This window comes from Canis lupus, chromosome 8, assembly GCF_048164855.1.
Source record: "Canis lupus baileyi chromosome 8, mCanLup2.hap1, whole genome shotgun sequence".
Taxonomy (NCBI): Eukaryota; Metazoa; Chordata; class Mammalia; order Carnivora; family Canidae; genus Canis; species Canis lupus.
Genome location: NC_132845.1, coordinates 8,221,956 through 8,246,856, shown reverse-complemented (window position 1 = coordinate 8,246,856; position 24,901 = coordinate 8,221,956). Strand labels below are relative to the sequence as shown.

General features: G+C 41.6%; 1 protein-coding gene across 2 annotated transcripts in view; it reads right to left on the bottom strand.

The window, feature by feature from the left end:
• The window catches only part of AK5 (adenylate kinase 5), a 237,665-nt gene that overhangs the window by 91,463 nt on the left and 121,301 nt on the right, over positions 1–24,901 (bottom strand). For both annotated transcript variants that reach the window (XM_072834127.1, XM_072834128.1), the window contains exons 7-8: positions 21,950–22,040; positions 14,222–14,298 (exon numbers count right to left, since the gene is read on the bottom strand). In XM_072834127.1, the coding sequence (XP_072690228.1) occupies positions 14,222–14,298; positions 21,950–22,040 (168 nt within the window). The remainder of the gene's footprint in view (positions 1–14,221; positions 14,299–21,949; positions 22,041–24,901) is intronic.

The window sequence follows — 24,901 nt, the reverse complement described above, 5'->3', positions numbered from 1 at the left end:
ACAATATTTAGATATTTCTGGGATGCACGTGTGTGAACACACACACACACACAAACACACACACACTGGCTTGTTTGTATACAAATAGACTCAGAGATGAAAAGGACCCTAGGAGGCACGCAATCCCCCTCCCCATCACTAATACAGATCATTTTTGAAAAAAGGTCCATGAGGAATGGTCATCTAGAATTTGAATATCTTCAATGAGATAGCCAACTGGCCCCGAACACTAGTTAGAAAACTCCTACACTGATCTGAATTCCACCTCTTTGTCGTTTCTATTTCTAGGGCTCAGTTCTCTCTCATAAGGTAAAGTCTAACTCCCTCTTCTAAAATGACATAGTCTCTTATAGATAATGGAATTTCTTCACTGGACAGTTAGTTATTGAGCATCACTCAGGTGCGGTGCAAGGCTTCAGGGACAGAGATGTGAACAAGACCACAAACCCTGCCCACCATGGATTGAACAGGCCAGCAAGAGCTTGCTCAGCCATCGTGCTTTTAGGAGGAGGTAATTCTTCACTTAGATATTTCCAGAGCTTCCAACCGCTTCTTGCATGATAGTTTTTGGACCTCTCAACATCCTTGCTACCCTCCTTCAAAAATACAAATTAAAACAATGTTTTCATCATCACCATTTGCAATTGCATCGCATCATCGTGCATTTGTTTGACTCCCTGGTCCCCTGGTCTCTCTGTTCACAGTGTAAGAATGTCAGGTTTCCTCCTCACACTTCCCTTTGAAATTCTTCTTTCTGCTTATGGAGAAAATATTTCTGAATTGCCCTCCTATGTTGTGTCAAGAGTTACGCAAAGAATTAAGACATTATAGTAAAGTAGACATTGTGCCCTGGGTATAGTCTACTGGAGGAGAAAGACATGTATACAAATAGCCACATTCCGTGTGACAAGGGCTATGCTACAAATAGGAACGAGCGCTGGTCCAAGTTAGGAAAGTCCGCCTGAAACTTCTAGGATGGATACTGGAGTTCCGAGTAAATTCTTTGTTTTCACTATTTTATTATTTTCTTGGGGTCCTTTAAAAATTCTAAGTGGTTAAAACGACTGTTCCCTAACATGTTTTCTATCCACATTCGAAAGAGGACATGAGAAACTTAGAGGAAATAATCATGTTAAGACTCTATGTCTGTCGAACTGTGTAGATAGCGTCTTACATTTGGCAGGATGGCTCGATAGAATCCGGCTCTTTCATCTTTACATGATTTTCTTTATTTTATAGGTCTGGAAACAGGCTCGGAGCAGTTAAGTGGATGTGCCAACATCACAAAGCCAGGAAATGGCAGAACCAGAATTCAGAGCCATTCAGGACAGTAAGTAGGCCTGGGGTCCTCCCTGGCTGTAGCCACAACCGCTATCCCTCATAAAAATATGGATTCCATAGGAAAATTGAAATGAGGATATACACTGTGACCCGACATCCCACAGGAAGAGGAAGATCGTCAGCAGGTGGATGATAGTAATGCTGCTCCTTGGTAACCAACGCCAAAGAGCAAAGGGCACCGTCATCACATCCCTCCCCTGCTGCTCACCCTGAGGTCTGGGCAAGCCTCTGTTTGCTTTTAGATCAGGCTCTCAGCGTTTCGCACTCTCTCCCCACCCTCACTTCTGTAAATACATCACAATCCCAGAAGCTTATTTGGTTTCCCATTAACAACAGTTTCCTGTTTTTGAGGCTCCGAGGCACATCAGGTGACAGGTCACACGTAGTTCTATTTCCTTCCCTCTATTAGGCAGTGATACTATTGTGTTATCACACATATTTTCATTTTGCCTTCAAAGTGACAAGGCATTCAAGATCACGCTAGTTAATAGGATGGCGCAGGAGCCCATGAGATTAATTACAGAACCCGTCTGACAAGAATAATAGGGTTTTTGAAAGGAGGAAAACAACCGGTCTCTACTGATCGGCCCTTCATGGGTTTTTACCCCTGGAGTCTATCCCACCGCTCGGAAATGAAGAATTCTATTCCTTCTCATTTACCTTCCGCAGAGATTTGTCCTATATTCCTGTGCTGGAGCTTGTTAGACGTGCATAGCGATGAGGCATTTTACATATTCAGAGTGTGGAAATATACTGAACTCTGCCCCAAACCGGCAACCTCAGTGATCTAACATTGCTGTTTAATATTTAATATCTATCCTTAAAACACGAAGGACGTCCCTGACTTTGCAGGCAAGAATAGTGGAAATACACCCTGATTAACTTCTGACATTTAAAAATGGGACTTGTTTTCCTTCTTACAGCACCACTTAGTTCCAACTCCCCACGGCCGATGAAGCCAGCCAGGGAGAGCTGGCCGCCTCAACCCGCAGCAGGTGTTTTTGCGTCAGTGTTTGGGAAAAGCTTGATTTACAAGTTTCTCGGATTTTGGTCCCTCTCCAATGTCCCTGCTTTTATCATTCCATTGGGCCACCAACAGTTTTCACTACCAAGAAGGAGCGCTTCCTGCAGAGCTGAGAGGTAAACCTGGCCATCCTATTTTCCCAGCCTCAGCTAGGCCTTGTGGGACCTGCCAGAGAAACCCCATTTGCCCATTAGAGCAGGACGCAGCATGTGGGCTACAAGTCAGTAAGTGCCCAAATTATGATCAGTGCCGTGTTACTCAAATATACTGCTTTGGGAATGGCCGTGTTTGAGTCAGCCTTACAAATACAACCCAACACATGCTTTGGCTAGATGTAGTTTTTCTTGATTTGGAAGGTAAATATCACTACGGAAATTCAGTTAACACACACACACGTAAACTCTGTTATCTGCTCTGGCAAAGGCATGTGGCATTATGATTTTATTTATTAAGTCTATTCGAATTGTGACGGTGTCCCCTGTCCCGGTGTAGTGGACGCCAAACAAGTACATCATAGGGTCCTCTTTTCTGAGAAACAAAGAATGAAGAGGAAATATTTACTGGATGGTCTACGTGGCAGACACCTTTACATAGATACTCAGTTAATCTGTGTTTTTTTTTTTTTTAAGATTTTATTTATTTTAGGGAGAGAGCACAAGAGTGGGGAAAAGAGCACAGAGGGAGGAAGAGGGAAGGGGAAAGAATTCTAAGCAGAGAGTGAAGCCTGACACGGGGCTCCATCCCTTGACCATTATAGGGAGATGGTGACCTGAGCTGAAATCAAGAGTTGGACCCTTAGGGCAGCCTGGGTAGCTCAGCAGTTTAACGCCGCCTTCAGCCCAGGGCGTGATCCTGGAGACCCGGGATCGAGTCCCATGTCGGGCTCCCTGCATGGAGCCCTCTGCCCGTGTCTCTGCCTCTCTCTCTCTCTCTCTGTGTCTCTCATGAATAAATAAATAAAAATGTTAAAAAAAAAAAGAGTCGGACCCTTAGCCAACTAAGCCAACCAGGTGCCCCCTGTCCTTGCAAGGAGCAAGGAATTACATCCATTTTTACAGGTGAAGAAACTCAGCCTTGCAGAGGTGCAGTAACTTGGAACTCATAAGCGTGACACCAGCTCTAAATCAAATAAGTCTCTCTGGCTCCACAGTCTATGCCCTTTTTCATGATGGATACGTGTAGGAGACAATGATGCAGTGATAGGAGTCAGTATATAATGAACTACAAGATTAAATATAATCAAGTGCTAAACCTCAGGGTATAAACCTCAAGGGTTCTGCGTGTTCAGTGGGGCAGGAAAGAAATGAATGTTTACTCTGATCATTAGAGAAGATCTCAAGGAAGAAGAAGGAGGATTTGAGATCCTTGCAGGATTGCCGGGACTGCAGGATCAAATATTCTTTTTAATAAAGAGTTAGAGCTCATATTTGTGACACAGAGTTCTATTTTTAAAGAAGTCAAATGTGCTTCTGGCTCTGCTCGACTTTCCCCCTAACTGTCCTCTGTCCACTTTCCTTCCTGTTCTGGGCCCACCATCACTCACTCTGCTGACGCTCTGCTCTGTTTGCACCTTGTATTGATCAAACTCCATCACTGCGTGAAGGGAACTACCAACCGTCTCTGTGCCCCATGGGAAATTCCACAGCACTCTGTGTCATTACTGTCTAGAAGAGTGTCTGGCACCTATGAGGTAGCCAATAAAACATTTGCTAATTGAATGGAAAAAAAACAAAAAGGAGATGGATAGATTGGTCAAAATAAATTTCTAGACATTAACATCAAATGGACTCCCTGACTGCCTGCCAGTCCTCCTGGGTCTCCTTAGTTCTCTCTCCCCCCGCCCCCCCCCGGATCCACAAATCAGTCCTGTACCTGCTTCAAATCTCAGACTCTCAACAGATGGCTCTGCCCCTGGAAGTCATCTGACGGAAACATATTAACTTCCCACATTGCACACCTGACCTTAGAACCCAGGCCTCCTGCATTCAGAGGAACCTTCCTCTGTCTTGTATACTCTCCTTCTTCCTAATGAGTGGATCCTTCCTGTGAGTTTTTAAACATGCTCAATTGTCTTCCATTACAAACTAATCAAACCACTTCCCCAGTAGCCCTTTGTAAGGTCAACAATTTCCTCCGTGTTTCTATACACGGTGGCCAATTTCCGTTCTCCCTCTTCATCTTCTCGTCAGCATTTGACCCTCTCTGCTTCTCGAAATACTGTTTTCTTTGGTTTCTGGGACGTCACATTCTGCTCATTTCCCTCCTGTCTCTCTAACGGCTCCTTCTGCATCTTTTTTCCTGCGCTATCTTCCTCTCCCTGGTCTTTAAATTTATTTCCTCATTGCTCAGTGGCAGACTCTTCTCAAATCTGTTCTCTTTAAGTATCATCTCCACACGCAGCTTCATGTTCTACCTATATTCAGAAGCTCACAAATATCTATTTCCAGCCCAGATTTTTCCTCTGAGCACCAGATTTGTATATTCAATTGTTCACTTGAATTCTCTACTTGGATACAGTAAGGCATTTTGAACTCACAGGTCTAAAATTACACTCATGCTCTTTTCCTTTCAGAACTGGTGTTTTCTTAGTGTTCTTTCTCAGTGAATGCCACTACCATCTACCCAGCTGTACAAGTTAAAAACCCAAGCATTTGTTTTTCCAAAGTTCACTCCCCTTTGGTTCTCATATCCATTTTAACATGAAGTCCTATTGACTTTGCCTCACAAGTACCTCTTAAATATATCCCTTTCTGTCCACCTCCTTCATCACTCCAGCGCTAGGTACCATCATCCGTCATCTCTTTTCAGGACCACTGAAGTCTCTCTACACCCATTCTTGCCTTCCTCGAATGTGTTCTCCACACTGCAGCAAGAGCAATCTTTTTTTTAAACATAAATATAACTGTTATGTCCTGCCCCTTCATATACTCATGCCATAAACAAAACACAACTCTTTAAGGCTTCCCACTGCTCTTAGAATAAAGTTAAAACACCAAACCTGCTCTACAAAGCACGCTCTCCAGGCTCCTCTCATATCACAGACCATAATGCGGGGTGGGGGTGGGGGGGCGGAGGAGATAAAGAAATGAGGCCATAGAGGTGGCATAAGCCAAGGACCCAAGAGCTCTAAGGGAGCAGAAAGTGTGATCAGTGTGCTGGACCCCATACATTGGAAATGTCTTCCTGACTTGGCAGGTATGAGATGGTTTTTAGTAGTCTCTTAGAGAAACCAGGTAAGGCAGAGGCTGGTTTATGGGGGAGACTGGGAGGTGAAGTCATGGAAGCTGGGGAGCTGACTCCTCTTTCACCAAATTTGGTGTTGAAAGGAAGGGGAGAAGACAATATCCCACTTGGCCTTCCTGGGACACTTGGTGCTGCTGACCATGTTCTTCAAAGTCGGGATGTTGGGTTGTTAGAGAAAAAGAAAGCCACTTTGAGGATGAGAGCCTTGAGAAGGGTGAAGCAACACCAGTTAATGGAACAAGGTCCTAAGGAGAGGAAAGGGGTGGGATCAAGGACGTGGGGTGGACAGTGAGCCTGGACCCACTCTGTTGTTAGGTACATATCCAATAAGGGTTGTGATATTTTTCTTGGAATATCGACATAATATTATCATTATGTAATGCCCTTCTTCATCCCTGATAAATTTCTTTGCTCTTAAGTTTACTCTGTCTGAAGTTAACAGAGCTGCTCTTGTTTTCTTTTGGTTAGTGGTAGCACAGTATATCTTTCTCCACCCGGTTACATTAATTTACATGTGTCTTTGTATTTAAAGTAGGTTTCTCATAGACAACATATATTTGGGTCTTGCTTTTTGATTCCACTCTGAAAATCCCTGTCTTTCACTTGATATATTTAGATTGCTGACATTTTTTTTTGTTTGTTCATTTATTTTTTTAGTAATCTCTACACTCAACGTGGGGCTCGAGCTCATGACCAAGATGATCAAGAGTTGCATGCTCTTCTAACTGAGCCAGTCAGGCGCCCCCAGATCACTGACATTTAAAGTGTTTGTTGATACAGTTGGATTAATATCTACTATATTTATTACTGTTTCCTATTTGTTGCCCATTTTCTTTGTTCCTATTTTTGGCTTCCAACCCTTTTTATGCCTGCATGGTTTTAACTGAGTTTTAAATCATTTAATGGAGGTTTTAAATGATTCTATTTTTTCTCCTTTTTTCAGCATATCAATTATACTTCTTTTTAAACTTTTTTTTTTTTTAGTGGCTGCTCTAGAGTTTGCAATATATATTGAAAAGAATCCAAGTCTATTTTCAAGTAAGTGGGCAGTGAGAATGGCTTATAATAACAAAATATTCCTAATTTTTCCTCCCATCTCTTGTATCATTGCTGTCACTCATTTCACTTACACATATGCCTGCATAATTGAATACATCATTGCTATTGTTTTGAACAAATGATTATCTGTTAGATCAATTAAAATTAAGAAAAATAAAATTTTTCATTTTACCTTCATTTATTCATTCTCTATTAGTCTTCCTTTCTATATTACGTAGATACCAATTCCTAATCTATCACTTCCCTTCTTTTTAGAGAACTCCTTTCAACATTTCTTGCAAGGCAGGCCTATTGGCAACACATTCCCTCAACTTTTGTTTGAGAAAGTCTTTTGCTCCTTCATTTTTGAAGCATAATTTTGTAGGATACAGAATTCCAGGTTAAAAATATGTTTTCCTTCACCCATTAGGTATTTCACTCCACTCTCTTTTTGCTTGTGTGTTTTTTGAGAAGTTGAATGTCTTTCTTATCTTTGCTTTTCTATAAGTAAGGCATATTTTTTCTCATGCTCTTTTCAAAATTTTTTGCAGTTTGAACATATTTGCATATTTCATCTTTTGTAATCATCTCATAGATCTGGAATGTTCTCTTTTTGTTTTTGTTTTTGTTTTGTTTTCTGTCTTCTATCTCTTTGCCTTTCAGTTTTGGAAGTTCTTGTTGTCATATTCTCAAGATCAGATATTTTGTCCTCAGCCATGTCCAGTTTACTAATAGCTTACCTATCAAGGGCATTCTTCATTTCTGTTATAGTATTTTTGATCTCTGGGATTTCTTTTTGTTTTTTCTTAGGATTTCCATCTCTCTGCTTATATTACTATGCATGTTATCTGTTTTTGCATGTTGTCTACTTAAGCTCTTAACATATTAATCATATATATATATTTTTAAAATCCTGTTCTGAAAAAAAAAATAAAAAAAATAAAATCCTGTTCTGGGGGATCCCTGGATGGCTCAGCGGTTTAGCACCTGCCTTCCACCCAGGGCATGACCCTGGAGACCAGGGATCAAATCCCGCATCGGGCTCCCTGCAAAGAACCTGCTTCTCCCTCTTCCTGTGTCTTTGCCTCTCTCTCTGTCTCTCTCTCTCTGTCTCTCATGAATAAATAAATAAAATCTTAAAAAAAAAATCCTGTTCTGTTAAGTCCAGTAATCCTGCCTTATATGTATTACTCTTATTTTCATGCTTTTCAAATGTGTTTTTGCCTTTTAGTATGCCTTATAATTTTTTGTTGAAAAGTGGACACGATGTACTAGGTAAAAGAACTGTGATAAATAAACTTTTAGTAATGTAGTGGTAAGGAAGCATTCTATGAAACACATATAATCCTATGATTACATCTTAGTCTTCTGGTTAGCCCCTGGACTGTGAACTTCAGCAGTGTATCTTAGCCCCCCTCCCCTTTTAGGTGGGACAGGATAGCTGGGCAGGGGCAGTGGGAGGGCTGGAGTTGGGTATTTCCATTCTCCCACGTAGGGTAGGCTCTGATAAAATCCCAGCAAGTTAGGTTCTGATAAAATAGTTTCTCCTGAGAGTGGGCCTTGTCAAAAACAGAAGACTGTGGTGTATATATGTCAAAATGGTTCCTTTTCTCCTCCCCCTCGCCAGAAGCACTAAATGATTTTTCTCTGATATTCACTGTGAGGACCCGATAGAACTCCTGGAGTTAAAACTCACAAAAGTTTGGGGACCCCTTGGACTGGCTCCCCCTAGAGCTTTTAACTCTCATGCTTGCCCTACTGAGCCTCCTGCGATTTGCCAGTTACCATCTAGGTTTTCCTACCCTGACTGGTTCCTGGTGAGGTTCTTACTTGTGGGTTTCTACTCTGGTAAACTCTGATTTTTTGAATTTGCCCCCCCCCCCCCAATTTTGGTGCAGTGGTTTGCCCTGTGACCTCACTTCTCTGAGAGAAATGAGAACTGCTGAATTTCAGTTCGTTCAGCTTCTTACTTGTGTTAGGAAACACTGGTTACAAAGAAGCTCCTACATTCCAGACTGAAACCCAGAAGCGCTCAATTAGCATCCCCTTAGCTGAGGAAATGGGGGCCTCTGTCAGATAGAGACAGGCAGCGATTTCTGAAAAGTTCAGTCTAAGTTGGGTCTGGGGGAGGGAAGAGAAGGGTTTACATTCACAGAGTGTTTGTTCTGGACAGTGATCCCTGCACTGTGTACCTCTCCCAACAGTACTTCCAGTGAGGTTATCATCATCATTTTTTAGAAGAGGAAACCCAAGCCAAAAGAGTTAGCAAGAGTTAACAAATTATGGAAAATTACATTTGAAGAAGAACTGAAGTCATTTTATGGGCTTTCAAAAGTGGGCTTTTATTGAGCCTATGCTGCACGCCAGGCTGTGTGGCAGACATTGAGTTCAACTAGAACAGAACACAATCCCTGCAATGCCAGGATATTACAACTTAGGGTCTCCTGGGCCACCCCCGAGAAGGTGAACTGAACATGTAACAATACAAAGGCTTCCTTGAGAAGAAGCGTGGTCCTGATGGCACAGGAGTAGGGTTATCTGGGATGAGCATGACAGGTTTGTGGAAGCTTCCATATAGAGGGAAGGGACTGTGCAAATCACAAGCCACTTGAAACTGAATTGAATTGAAATGGAATTGAAATAGTTTGGTACAGCTGGAGCATGGAGTATTCTTTGGTGATTGGCAAGGGATGAGTTTGGGCGGGAGGTAGGGGGTCAGATTCTGATTTGAAGGTTTTGCACATATTATAAGAAGAGGTTCCTGTTCCATTCTGATATCAATGAGAATGCCACGACTGGCTTTGCTTTTCAACAAGATAATTACGATAGGAAAGGAGGCTAGGGCAGGGAGCCTGGTTAGGAGACTGTCTCTGTGATCCCAGGGAGGAAGACAGAGGGTGCCAACCAGGGCTGTGGCTGTGGAACCAGAGTGAGAAGGAGCAATTTCTGCACAGGACAACCGACTGGCTTCTTGAACCAAACTGATGTAAGGAGGGACAGAAAGGAAGGAGGCTATGAAGATGTCTCGTCTCTGGCTTGGGCAGCTGGCAGGCTGGAGGTATCATTAACAGAAATAGGGAAAACAGAAGGACGAGCAGATTTTGTGGGGGAAGATGGTGATTTTGGTTCTGGACGTGTTGAGTTTGAGATGCATATGGGAAATCCAACCAGCACTATTGGGCAGGCAGACATATGTAACAGGAGCTCACCTGGGAGCTCTGAGCAAAGCGGAAGTCATGGCTGTGGATGAGTTTTTTAAGGGGAATGTGTGCAGTGAGGATTGAAGAAGCCACAGAAGCTCCGAAACATTCACATTTGAATAAGGAACCAACAGAGAGCAGCTCAGCCAGGACCCCAAGAACGAGTGGAATGATAAGTAGGAGGAGCACCAAGGGAGTGAACACAGAGCAGGCCAAGAGATCTGTGGCTAAGGCTGGCTCAGTGGTCACCAAACTCATCCCCCCGCATTCCTGGATGCATGAGCAAGCTCCATTTCCCAGCCTTTCTGCATGGTGGTGGGGGGGGGGAGGGGGAGGGGAGGACAGACCAGTGACCAGGGCTGCCAAATGAATGCGGGAGGAGGTAACGTGCAAGTCCATCTTTAAGAGCCAGTCCATCTTCCTCAGGTTCTTTGCCTTCCCATTTATGACCCCTTTGGAGGTTGCATGTAAAAGAAACCTCTGGAAGGAAAGCACTCCGATTTTGAGTTTTATTTGTTACTACAGCAGAGCCTCGCCCACTTTTCTTGACCCTGGCTCTGGAGTCAGATGGCTGTGTTTGAATTTTATCTACAGCTCTTGCTAGCTGTGTAACCTTGAATGAATTGCTTAATTTCTCCGTACTTCAGTTTCCTTATTGGAATAATATAATAATAATAATAATAATAATAATATACATAATAATAGAATAAATAGCAATAAAATATGTTAAGTAAAAGATATTTTAATAAAATATAACAATAATGTGTTAATAATATCTATCTCATATAATTGAAGGTAAAATGAGGAAACAAGTGTGAAGTATTTAGGACAGAATAAATAATTTAGAAATGTTAGACTCTATGGGAGAGGAGAATGTTAAGAATGGGAGGATAGTTTATAGCTGGAGTCAGCCAACTACAGCTGCAGCCTACAGACAGCAAACCGCACTGCTGTTTGTGGACAGCTTTTCAGTTTAAGAGGGGTTCTAGATTTTTAAATAGTTGAACTAAATCACATGAGAATTATACAGAATTCAGTTTCAGGATCAATAAATAAAGCTGCACTGGAACACAGCCAGACTCATTTGTTCGTGTATTGTTATGGCTGCTTTTGCACAACAATTGTCACAGAGACCATATGGCTCACAGAGCCTGAGGTAGTCACCACATGACCCTTTATAGTAAAAATGTGTTGAATAAAATGCACAGAGGTCAAGAAGGATAACTAAAAAGTGTTAACTGGAATTGGCAATAGATCCCCAGTGACCTGGATAATGGCTTTTTTTGGAATGGTAAATTAGAAACTAGATTTTGGTTGCCAGGCTCATCAAAGTGTTTTTTCCTGACTCCGCAGCTTGCTAGCAGTGCAGTCTTGGGAAGTGTCTTAACTTCCATGAGCTTCAATGTCGTCTGCTGTCAACTGGGGTAAACGGAGCTACCTTCTTAAGTTTCTGTAAGGATTAGCAATAATGCACGTAAACCATAAAACACAGTGTCTGGTTTATAACAGGTGCTCAATAAATGCAAGCTCCTGCGGCATCTAATCTGCTGTCCCCAAAATTATTGTTCCTTTATGGGTAGTGCCTTTTTACTTTTAATATTTTTGCCTTCCGTGCTCTGATGTTTTACATTATGTGCCAAATCTCTGCCAGAGACAGACACAAACCTGTTTCCAACCCCAGCACTCTAACCCTCTCACCTTATTCTACTTTTCCTTTTCTCATAGAACTTACCATCTCTCACATCTAGAGAATTCATTAATTTACTATGTTGATTGTTTAGTGTCTATCTTCTCTACTAGAATGTAAGCTTCTTGGCTACTTTTTTTTTTTTTTAACATATTTTCAGTACCTAAACAGTACCTGGCATACAGTAGGGGCTCAATTAGTAGTTGCTGAATGACTAAATGAAAAAAAAAGAATAAGTGAAGAATTTTGTTTTTGTTGTTGTTTTTATCCTGCTCAGGACTGGATGTGCTCCTTCCAATGGGGGATTTGTGTTATTTCTCATCTCTGTAAAATTCTCAACTATTATCTGTTGAAATAATAAAATAAATCAAGTAATAAATCAAAGGGAGCCTCTGCTCTATCCCCCTATTTTCTCCCGGAACTTTTTTTTTTTTTTAAGATTTTATTTATTTATTCATGAGACACACACAGAGAGAGGCAGAGACACACAGGCAGAGGGAGAAGGAGCTCCCTGTTAGGAGCCCGATGTGGGACTCGATCCCAGGACCTTGGGATCATGACCTGAGCCAAAGGCAGATGCTCAACTGCTGAGCCACCCAGGTGCCCCTCTCCCGGAACTCTTTTTTGAATTTTTTTGAATATGTCAGCCCAGTCAACCTATCCTCAGTGACTCCCGAGTTATTTCTTACATTTGACAACTGTTTAAGCTTTCTGGTTTATTCTAAGGCAATTTCCTCAGCTCTGTCATTTTAGTCTCTTTTCAGCTGTGTCTAGCCTACTGTTCAAACTGTTAATGGAATTTCTATTTCAATGACAATATTTTTTGTGCCTAGAATTTCTATGTCTTTCCTTTTCCTTCCTGCCTCTTCCTTCCCATTCTTTCCTGTGCTTGTTTCATGGTTTCTTCTTATCTTCACTTTATCTTCTTGAATATTTTAAGTATTCCTATACTGAAATTTCTTTCAGGCTTTCCTGTTCTCTCTAGTTCTTGGGGTGTGAAACCTTCCATTTTTAAATTAGCTGGATATCTAGTAATGGTTCATTTCTTCATGCAGTCTGTAATTTTGGATCATGAGCTCCCCTTCAACTGAAAGTGTTTGGAATTTGCCTTTTCTAGGGTCTTGGGAGTTAGCAACTGAAAAGGCTCCTAAAATGTATCACTGAATGGCCCGTCTTTGGAGGCTGAGTTAGGAGGCAGTATGGTGCAGATGTGAGGAAATGTGCCTTAAGTTCTCCTCCCCACTGTGAACTTATTTTTGCAACTGTGGGCAAATTACTCTTTGTGTCTTTATATTCTTATCTATAAAATAAAGATCACAATTCTTATTTCCTAGAGATGTTGTAAGGAATTAGCGAGAGAATAAAACTAAGGAACTTGGCACAATGTTCAGTATGTATTAAGTGTTAATAAATGCTAAAAATATTATAAATACATAGGACCTATTATATCACTTGTCAATATTTTCTCCTTGCTTTTTAAAAAAATTTTTTTTTAAAGATTTTATTTATTTATTCATGAGAGACACAGGGAGAGAGACAGAGACACAGGCAGAGGGAGAAGCAGGCTCCCCATGGGGAGCCTGATGCGGGACTCGATTCCGGGACCCCAGGATCGACACATCCTGAGCCCAAGGCAGATGCCCAACCACTGAACCACACAGGCTTGTTTTTTAATATAAAAGAAGAAACTTAATGCTCAGGAAAATAGCTTCCTTATTGTTTTACACGATTTTATTTATTTATTTATTTGAGAGAGAGAGCATGAGAGAGCTTGCATGTAAGAGAGCATCAGCAGTGTGGAGGGGCAGAGGGGGAGGGAGAAGCAGGTTCCTCACTGGGTGCAGAGCCCCACTTGGAGCTCGATCCCAGGATCCTGGGATCATGACCTGAGCCCAAGGCAGACGCTTAACCGACTGAGCCATCCAGGTACCCCTGGAAAATAGCTTCTGAATATGACTATGAAATGGATAGCCAGCCATTACATTTGGACATTGGTTAGATCTCTCGGCTTTATTTGTGGCATATGTTAGTTGAAGATGGGGGGACAAAACCCTCAAGAACACGCTGACTTGGCTTTCAGCACTCACAGAGGAGCACTGATGAGCAGTAGAAGGAAGTTTCAGACATTATCCTCTTTTTCGACAAAAAGCCTAATTAGAAGTTGGATCATTTGCCAACTACTTTGGATTATTAAAATACAGCAGGAGGGAGAGTTCTTCTGACAGGAAAATGGCCTAGATAAATTTCCCTAGTTTTATTAAAATAGAAAATATATTTGACTTCTTGACTGTGTTGTCATTGGCCATTAGTCCTTTTCAGAAATAGAAAAGCAGAATTCTGGATCTGTAACTGGTACTCTGTAAATACTGTTGATTCATTTTCAGAAAGGGATAGAGAGACGCAGGCAAATTCTTGGACAAGAGAACCTCATATTACTCCATTTCCTTCTCATGTAACTTAAACCACAAACCTTTCTTTAATTAATTGCTGTTTTGGAACTGTGGGGAAGATGGGGCTGAAGGGCAAAAGTCAGTGAATAAAGGCTATAGGCCAGTGTGATCTATCAGGGAATATGCTGTTACCTGTAAATGCCTCAAAAATGATTTATAATTCTAATTTTCATACAACATTTACAAAGGCTAAAATGAAAAGCATTTAAATAGAGAGACATTTCTAGATTTTAGTTACCTGATCTTCATAATCAGAGCCTGTATCAATGGTCTCTCCAGTATCCAACATCATTGAAGGATCAAGGTCACTGGAACCTAAGATTAGAAAAGAAAAGATTACCTGGGGAAGGTGGTGTGTATATGTTTCTAAAGCAAACTACCTCCCATTAGATTCCCGTATTGTTCTGAGGGTTACATTTAATTCACAAATGTCTTTAGATTCTTCTCTTCTGCTGGGCACCATGTTTGGGCTCCCAGATAGAAAACACAGATACTCTAGACAGTGTCCGGCCTTAAGAAGAAGACAGCCTTGTGGAGGAGACTGATTTGTCAACAGCAAGTTTCAGAAACCAAAATAAAGAGCTACTAATTCTGACTAGTAGTGGGAGTGATGATGGCATTAAGAATTAAGCACAAGGGATGCATCGATGAGCCTGAGTTTGAGGGTGAGTAAGGATGGATGGTCCAGGAGGAGCAGTGGTTTAGGGGTGTAGTAGTAAATGAGATAGAAGGAACACTGTGAGCTAAGTATGGAGTAGTAGGAGAGGAGCAAGGAAGTTCCAGAAATAAGTGGGGCCGAGTTTGCTCACTCCATGAAAACTGACAATTTTTTCCTCCAGCCTTTGGGCCACTTTAGTCCCTGATGATATGAAGAATCTGGTTAACTTAATGTATTAATAGAGAGCTCACCCCCCCAACCCCCCCACCTCGTACTACAGGTTACATTAATTTGCTTATCCATTAATCCTCCAGGCTCAAACTTAAACCGGTAATTTTCATAATGGGGCTCCTGCAGCACACCTGATGTATCACCCTTGTTTAATGACTCTTTCCTCCTGGGAAATACATACCGCCTAACTAGCCAGAAAGACAATTCAGTGCTGCTCATAAAATGCCATACATCCCTGTGAAGAAACAAACCACTCGGCGTTTCATTGTACGTAGACTTGTCTCTGCCAAAGAATTCTTGGTCAGAAGACACAATGAGTAATGTTTAATGAAGGCGGATTTTTTAAAAAAGATTTTATTTATTCATGAGAGAGACAGAGAGAGAGGCAGAGACATAGGCGGAGGGAGAAGCAGGCTCCCTGTGGGGAGCCTGATGTGGGACTCAATCCCAGGACCCTGGGATCATGCCCTGAGCCAAAGGCAGATGCTCAACCACTGAGCCACCCAGGTGTCCCACTGAAGGCAGATTTTTACAAAAATGTCAAGCATCTCACATGCTTCTCAGATACAGACCTCCCCCAGAGAGGCTGCTTTCAGACTTTCTTTCAAAGAGAGATTCAAGGTGTGTCCTCACACAGTCTTTTCTCATCTCTTCTCTTCTTTTTTTTTCTACTCATCATTACCCCTACTGTATATCAAATCAACTAAGGACTAGCCCACTGTCATACTAAGTACTAAGCAGTGACACCCTTGTTTTTGTGTATCTTTATAATTTTTGTAAAGGGTGATAAAATTTTTCAGAATGGAGACACTTGACCCATCAAAGAAACTTGAAAAAGTAACTAACTGTGCAGTTGCCACATATGGTTGCATAGGTGTGCAGAGCACAACTGGGTGATGCCATCATGTCACGAGAGCAGCAGCGCTTGCCAAGTCCATTGTCAATAAGGTAGTTGGCAGAAAGCAGTGGGGAAGACAGTGCACCACATGCTATCAACAAGGTGAGACTAGAGGGGTCACTTGCAAACTTAAATTTTATATATAATTTAAAAAAGTAGTGGCACCATATGCAATTTTTCTATCTTTGTGCTTTTTCTGTTTTTCAAATAAGAAATTGTATAAGGTTTATGGGAGGGCCAAAATATTTGATTGTCTTGAAGCTCATTTTGGGATCAGTTTGCACTTAGGGCAGTCCAGATGTCAGAAGTAAACGTGTATTTTTCCATTATAGGCCCATGGAGGTTTTAGAACCCGTATTTCACAGAATACCGCCTCCTCATTTTAGAAAAGAAGAAAATGAGTTTTGCAGAAGTCAAACAACCTGGGCTAGATCCTACAGGAAGTAAGTGAGATCAAAGACAGAAGTCATAACTCCCATTTCTCCCAACACATCCTAATCCTGCCCACTCCAAATTCGAAACGAGAGCAACCCAAACAGCTTTATGAATATGATCGTTCATTACAATACCCTACAGGACAGGAGTTGGAGGAATTTGCCATCTCGTCCACATTCTGAGAAAGTGAGTAACAGTGGATGATGAGGCGTGTCACCAGGTGGCTGCGGGAATGGAAGAACCAGATGTGGAATCAAGGAGGGTCAATCGATGCTCCTTTCTGGGTGGTTGCTATTGACAGCATCAGTAAAGGTAATGCAAATTTTATTGAGCTTTCATTATTTCCCTAATATGGATATTACCCACCACTGACTTGTAAAAATGGTGACAGGTACCTGGATTCAAACGATACAGCTGTGCTTGGAGTGATTCATGTGGAATGAGCAATGTGATCTGAACACAAATGCTTATTAAACCTACGGCCACTTTTATAGTTCCTGTGTCCTACTTACTTTGTTCAATTAGAAACCATTTTTAAAAAAGTACAAATTTTGAAGGGCTCTCAACCTGGTTAACAGATATTATGCATTAATATTTGAAACTGGAGCAAGATGGCTAGAAAACTATCTATCAGCAATGGTAGAAATAAGAGATCTTTGTTTAAGGAAGAAGAAAAAAAAAGACCTCTTAAAAAAAACAACTCCTGCTTACAGAGAAGAAGAGACTGGCTTTCCTAATAAAAAACTTTTAACAGAAATTTTATTGTATCATTAAAGGATGGAATTTCTTGACACGTTGTTGCTCTTGGCAACAGTACTAATAAATCAGAGGAAGCCACAGACAATGGATATCATTATCAGCTCAGAGAGTGATTGAATGGCTTTCATTTTCTTTTAGCATCGGTTGCTTGGTTTGCTGAAAATGGGGCCGTTAATAACCATCTAAGGTTTGACATACAAAAGAGGGAGGTAAATATAGATATATGTACACATTTTTGCCTTCTTTCATTGAACAATTTAACACATAAAACACCTGGGATGATCTCTTTACTCAAAAAGGACAGCAAATTTAGGGCATTCTGGAAAAGTGATAGTATGGCTTTCACTTCCCCCTATTTTGAATTTCTCAATTTCTTTCAGATTTAAAAATATTCCTTCTATAGATACAGAGCTGAAATAGAATCCCCCAGGGAGCACTCAGTGTCACCAGTTTCAGATGTAGAATGGTCTTCAGAAAGATTATTTTCAGGTTGTCTCCTCAAGTTTAAGTGGGAAGATGGGACGCCTGGGTGGCTCAGTGGTTGAGCGTCTGCCTTCAGCCCAGGGCGTGATCCTAGAGACCCAGGATTGACCCACGTCGGGCTCCCTGCATGGGGCCTGCTTCTCTCTCTGCCTGTGTCTCTGCCTCTCTCTCAGTGTCTCTCATGAATAAATAAATAAAATCTTTAAAAAAAAAGTCTAAGTGGGAAGATGGTACAAATTCACTCTCGAGGTACTGGGAGGCTAACCATGTTGCCTTCTGGGACAACGTTACAGACTTTTGTCCTCCTAGTGGCTCTTCAATCGGAAGGTTTAGGAAGGTCCTCCTTGCACTTCGAGTCCCAGATAAAGAAGCACACCTGCAAGGCAGGGCTTCCTGGGCAGGGAAGGGTCTGCAGATAAAGCTCCTCTAAGGCATCACCTGCCCCCCTGAGGAAAGCAGTCTCTCCCTCGTCCTGTCCCTTCTGCTAAACTGTGAGCAGCTTTAGGTGGCATATTGTATTTCATCTCTACATACAAGAGCAAAGCTTAGAAGTTTAATCCATTTGCTACACATATGCTGAATAACTGAAAGACGCATTAAAGGGACATTGACATTTTGCTTTTGCACATCTTGACCTTCTCCATTCTCTTCGCAAACATCACATCCCTCCTAAGTGCCTCTGCTGTGAGGCGCAGAGAACCCCGCTCCCATTCCGGGAGGCAGGGAAAGTCTTAGTAACAGTCTGCATTGGAATTCCTTTGGAAAGAGCATTGTGTTTCTTCGGGAAAATATCTGGACGGTAGTTGGGCCTAGAAGGTGAGCTCCTTAAGGGAGCTGGTGTTGGGACAGTTCTGGGAGAGATGAGCAGGAGTGATTTTGCAGTTACTCCATGGCAGGGCAGGGGCAGGAAGGAAAAGAGAGAAGGCAAAGAGAGAGGAAGAGAGGAGGAGAGGCTGTGAGGCCACGTGCTCAGACAAGTGGCCCAGTTGAGGTGACCAGCTGGGTGGAGAGGGCTTCGGCGGTGTCTCCTACGAGATTCACACTGTGTCTCAAACACCCACACATACCCTCCATCCTCGTGAAGTCCTGCATGCTAATAAAGGCCAGAGATTTTTAACAAACAGCCCTCTACCTGGTGATATCATCACAACTGTGATCCACACCCGGAGGAAAAGTACAGGGGACTCTGCTGGGGTCTGATCTCTTCTGGGCTGGGGGCTGCGCACGCCTCCTGGGGCAAATCACATTCAAACTGAGATACAAAATGGGATCCAGTGAAGGAGGGGTTGGGGGTGAGACTGTCGAGGGGATGCCTGGTTGTATTTTGCTGGGGAGGCAGGGTGGTCAGAGCTGCATTTGGTGAGGTTCCCCACCGCAGCAACAGGATTGAGCAGATGGGAGAGGCCAGGGGGGAAGGAAGAGGCTGGCAAAGAATGACAGAGCCCTGGCAGGTGCAGCGGGGATAAAGAACAGGACTCCCAAGGTGTCCCTGAGGAATGATGATTGGTGTGGGCTGTGAGACCGTGGGACATTTCTTTGCCTGACTCCCTTCTTCATAGAGAGAAGCTGCATGATCTCACTCATATGTGGAATCTAAAACAAGTACACTGAAGCAGAGAGTAGGGCGGTGGTTGCCATGGCATGTGGATGGGGAAAATGGGGAGCTGTTGGCCAAACGGTGCAAGGTTACGGTCCCGTAGGATGAATAAGTCTAGGGATGCAATACACAGCCTGGTGATGATAGTTAATAACACCGTATTAAGTACTGGAAAGTTGCTGAAAGCATAGATTCCGGGGGCTCTCATCACACACAGAAAAATGGTGACTATGAGAAGAGATGCCAGTCAGTAGTCATTTCTCCATGTACGTGCATGCCAAGTCACCATGGTGCACCTCTTAGATATATGGAAATTTTATTTAAAAAACTTAATAGAAAGCCATTCCCATGGAAGTGATATGGGAGCTGTGGGGCAGCTGAGATTCTGCAAAGACAGTGTCCAGAGAGAAGAGAAGGGAAGACTAGAGGGACAAAGCCCCAGGGGCTGACAATCCACGGAGCAGTGGCCATAGACATGGCCCATTTAACTGGGTGAGTCAGCAGCATTTACAAGCCTGGAGAGTTCCCCTACAGATGCAGGCTTCTGTTTTCTCTTGAAAGAGAGAAACACCCATCAACAACGGGCCCATTCCTTAATGGCAACCATACCATAAGGCTTCGGAGTGGCTGCCTCCTGTAGGGGAGACATCGTGAGTTTCCAGTTTACCACATCCCCCCCTCGCTCACTGCATCACCAAGGGCTGCTATACATAGAACAGGCTTATTTTAAGGCTGGAGAGGACTCAGCTTGTAGGGGAACTTGTGGGAGTTGAGGCTGTGAGCAGACTCCTCTGTTCAGAAGTCTTGGAATATAGAGAGGAAAGATGAGGTCCCTGGAAACTTCTGCTATGGGGCAGGTGCTGTGCACTCTGAGGACACAGCACCTGCTCTCAGGCTGTTTACTGCTAGCACGGAAGCTGGCACAGCTCAGCCCTACAGGCTGAGGCCACTTTGGAGAAATGCCCCTAGAGAGCCACAAAGTGTCAGGTATTCTAAAGAAGGCAGCTTAGAGGACGTGGAGAAAAAGAAACACTCACATTATTGGTGGGAAAGCAAAGTGGTGCAGCCACTGTGGAAAACAGCATGGAAGTTCCTCAAAAAATTAAGAAAAGGGACCTACTATATCATCCAGTAATTCTCTTACTGGGTATTTACCCAAAGAATACAAAAATGCTCATTTTAAAAGTCATATGCACCCCTGTGTTTATTGCAGCATTATGTACAATAACCAAATTAGGTAAGCAGCCCCGGGCCCACTGAGAGACGAATGAATAAAGAAGACATGGTATATATGTGCCATGGAACATTATGCAGCCACAAAAAAGAATGAAATCTTGCCATTTGCAACAACATGGGTGGGTCTAAAGAGTAAAATGCTACCTGAAATCAGTCAGAGGAAAGACAAACATACAATTTCACTCACATGTGGAATTTAAGAAACAAAAAATAGGGTCTTAGCTATAATAAGCTCATGGTTACCAGAGGGGGAGTGGGTGGGGAAATGGATGAAAGAGGTGAAGGATGGGGAGAGTACACCCACCGTGATCCGCACTGAGTAGGGTACAGAACTGTTGAATCACTCTATCATACACTGATGCTAATATAACACTGTATCTTAACTATACTGGAACTAAAATTAAAATAAATAAATTAAAAAAAAATCAGCTCCTTCACTCCACTGTCTTAGCAAACCGAGGATACTGAGCAGTTAGATATTTGTTGTTAGAGATCTAAGTAAATGTTCTAAATAAAAGATGGACTTAAAGCACAGATAACACAGCAGTTTCCAGAGCAGCACACACTGGTCTATATGCTCCTACATGCTTCTCAGTGTCCCATCTTTCCCTGCAATAGGCCACCTTATTGTAGCTGTGGTTGGAAAACCAGCCAGGTGGGGTTACATTGTTCCCCGTGCTCGGTGGAGCTGCCCAGAGAGACCACTGCTTTGCCTTTCTTTTCATTCTGCCTTTCTTTGAAGCTACCCTTAAGGTGCTTCAAATCAAATATGGTCAAGTGTTTTAAGTGTTTAGCCTTTTCTTTTCTTTTCTTTTTTTTTTTTGCCTTTATCCACTGAGGTCATTACCAAGAAGAAAGGACAGGACTGGGACAAAGATTTGAGAGTCATTGGACACCTGAGAGGCTCAGAGGTTGAGCGTCTGCCTTTGGCTCAGGGTCTGATCCTGGGATCCGGGACAGAGTCCCACATCGGGCTCCCTGCAGGGAGCCTGCTTTTCTCTCTGCCTGTGTCTCTGCCTCTCTGTGTGTCTCTCATGAATAAGTAAATAAATCTTAAAAAAAAAAAAAAAAAAAAGAGAAAGAGAGTCATCCACATTGGAATGGAGAGATGAGACCGTGAGGGACAATGGGTTGATCAGAGTCAGAAAGCAAAAGAGAGTGAGAGAAGGATCAGGGACCGCCTAGATAGGGAGTGTGATGGCCCTGCGCTGCTCCCCAGCATCAAATTTCTAGGTGTGAGTTCTTAGGAAGGGAAGGCACAAAGACAAAACGGGAGCTGTGGGTTGGGATGGGAGTAGCTACCAGGCAGAAGGGGAGACTTTTCCAATGGGGTGCAGCAAAGACAAGTATGAGTTGGGGGTCCTGGGGGGACTGTAACTTTTCATTGCTGCACAAAGAATGAGCTAGATTAGATTTTTTCAATTATAGTAACATAGGTCCTGTGCGACATTGACGCCTGCTAATCTACTTGTGCAGGGACTGGAAGAAAAGCATTAACTCTAAAGGCCAGATGGATATTCTTTCTTTTCTGTTTTGTATCTTTATTTGTAAACCAGAAAGTGTAAAGCTCGGACGGTGTCATCCTTAAAACCTTATAGCAGACAGTCAAGCTCCAGACACTTGGCAGGTGGTCAGGCCATACTGTTGCCTGAAGGACACAGTGACTTACCTGCTGCAGCTTCTTTGTTTGGGAATAACTTGCTGTCAACTGCCATGCTGATGTCATAGAACACCTCATCTTCGTCTCGGTCAGCGTCAAACTGGGCGAAATCAGGACAAACAAGTTGGGAACAAGAGAAGACAGAAATTAGTTCATTCCCAAATATAAAGAGCATGCATCACACCATTGTATTGCTAATGAAGCAGGTCAACAGGAATTAAAGCCCTTGAATCTTCAACAGACACTTAGAGAGTTTTTCAGCCTAGATCACATATCAGAGAAGGATATTGGGGAATAAGTGTACAGTCAATCACTTATGCTTAAGAAAAATGGGTAGAATTCTCTTACTTTATAAAGCAAGCTTTAGAAAAAAATGATAATTGAAATTTACCTTGTGCCTTCTGGCTCTTAGAGTTTTGTTTTTAATTAAAAGAACCATGAAAATACATAGTTCTAAACAATAGGAGGGGATTTTCTAATGTACTGTTAAAAAGAGAAGGAGCCCCCAAACCAAATTTTAGTTGCTTCACTAGATACTATAAATACTATATGATAGATGTAGTCTGTAGACATTAGACTTGATGTAAATTATAGATTTAAACATTTTACCATTCTTTAAAATTTACAAAAATTTAAATATTAAACAAAGTGGTTATATTTGTAAGTCCTGTATGTCCCAGGTTGTGCGGTGGTTTTTAAAAAATACATGTTTATCTCTTTAGTTTTTAAAAAGAGCTTTGCTGAATTATAATAAACATATAATAAATTGTATATACTTAAAGTGTACAAGTTGGTACGTTTTGACGTCTTCATCTGTATACTCGTGAAACCATCATAAAAATCAAAATAGTGAACGTAACTATCACCCTCAAAGGTTTCCTTGTGCCCCTGAGAATGAATCCCTTTCTCCTGCCCCTTTACCTGGTAACCATTGATCCTACATTTCTCTAACTATAGATTATTTTGCATTCTCTAGAATTTCAGATGCAAGGATTTATATAGCATTAAATTTTTTAGTCTGGATTCTTTCACCCAGCTCAGTTATTCTGAGAGTCATCAATGTTGTATCCATCATTCATCCCTTTTCATTGCTGAGTAGTATTCTCCTGTATGCATATACTGTTAAATTCATCCTGAGTTTATAATGTCTGTCTTTCAGCTCAGACATTATAATTTTCATCTCTAGATGTCTGATTTGAGTCTTTAAAAAAATCTATGTCTCTATTTAAGGTTTTGAATATCTGAAATACAATTATAACTTTTAATGTCCTTTGCTAATTCTAACATCTGGTGTTTCTTTGCATGTTCGGTAGTTTTTATTGGATGCCAGGCATCATCATTTTGACTGTGTTGGGTGTTAGATATTTTTGTAGCCCTATAAATATTCTTGTGCTTTGTTCTAGAATGCAGTTCAGTTACTTGGAAACAACTCGATCCTTTCAGATTTTGGTTTTAAGACTTGTTGGGCTGACCAAAAAATTGCTAAAACTGATACACAAATTTAGTAAAGTTGCAGGATGCAAAATAAACATGCAGAAATCTGTTGCATTTCTATACATCAATATACATCTGTTGCAATTTCTATACATCAAGGAAGAAAAATCAAGGAATCAATCCCATTTACAACTGCATAAAGAATCACAAGATACCTAGGAATAAACCTAACCAAATAGGTAAAAGATCTGTACTCTGAAAACTGTAAAATACTGATGAAAGAAATGTCATCATTAGAGATGACACAAAGAAGTGAAAAAAACATTCCATGCTCATGGATTGGAAGAACAAATATTATTAAAATGTTTATATTATCCAAAGCACTCAATAAATTTAATGCAATCCCTATCAAAATATCAGCATTTTTCACAGAGCTAGAATAATCCTAAAGTTTGTATGGAACCACAAAAGACTCTGAATAGCCAAAGCAATCTTGAAAAAAGCAAAGCAAAGTTGGAGGCATCATGATTCCAGAGTTCACTATTACAAAGCCATAGTGACCAAGATGGTAATGGTACTGGCACAAATACAGACACATAGATCAATGGAATAGAATAGGAAATCCAGAAATGAACCCACAAGTATATGGGTAATTAATCTTCAACAAAGTAGGAAAGAGTATCTAATGGATAAAAGCCTCTTCAACAAATGGTGTTGGGAAAATTGTTGAGTGACATGCAGAAGAATAAAACTGGACCACTTTCTTACACCATTAATAAGAATAAATTCAAAATGTATGAAAGACCTAAATGTGAGACGAAACCATCAAAATCCTAGGGGGCAACACAGGCAGTAACCTCTTTGACATCAACTGTAGCAACTTCTTACTAGATGGGTCTCCGGAGGCAAGGAGAACAAAAGCAAAAATAAACTATTGGGACTTCATCAAAGTAAAAACTTCTGCACAGTGAGGGAAGCAATCAATACAACTAAAAGGCAACCTACAGAATGGGAGAAGATATTTACAAATGACATATATGATATAGGATTAGCACCCCAAATATATAAAGAACATCAAACTCAATACCCACAAAACAAATAATCCAGTTAAGAATTGGGAAGAAGAGATGAATAGACATTTTTTCCAAGGACATTCAGATGACTAACAGACCTACTCAAAGATGCTCATCATCACTCATCATCAGGGAAATAGAAATCAAAACTACAGTGAGATATTACACCAGTCAGAATGACTAAAATTAACAACACAGAAGGCCACAGGTGTTGGCAAGGATGCGGAGAAAGAGGAATCCTATTACACTGTTGGTGGCAATGCAAACTGGTGCAGCCCCTTTGGAGAACAGTATGGAGGGTCCTCAAAAAAGTTAAAAATAGATCTACCCTATGATCCAGCAATTGTACTACTAGCTATTCAGCTGAAAGATACAAAAATACAGATTTGAAGGGGTATATGCACCTCAATGTTTATAGCAGCATTATCAACAATAGCCAAGTTATGGAAAGAGC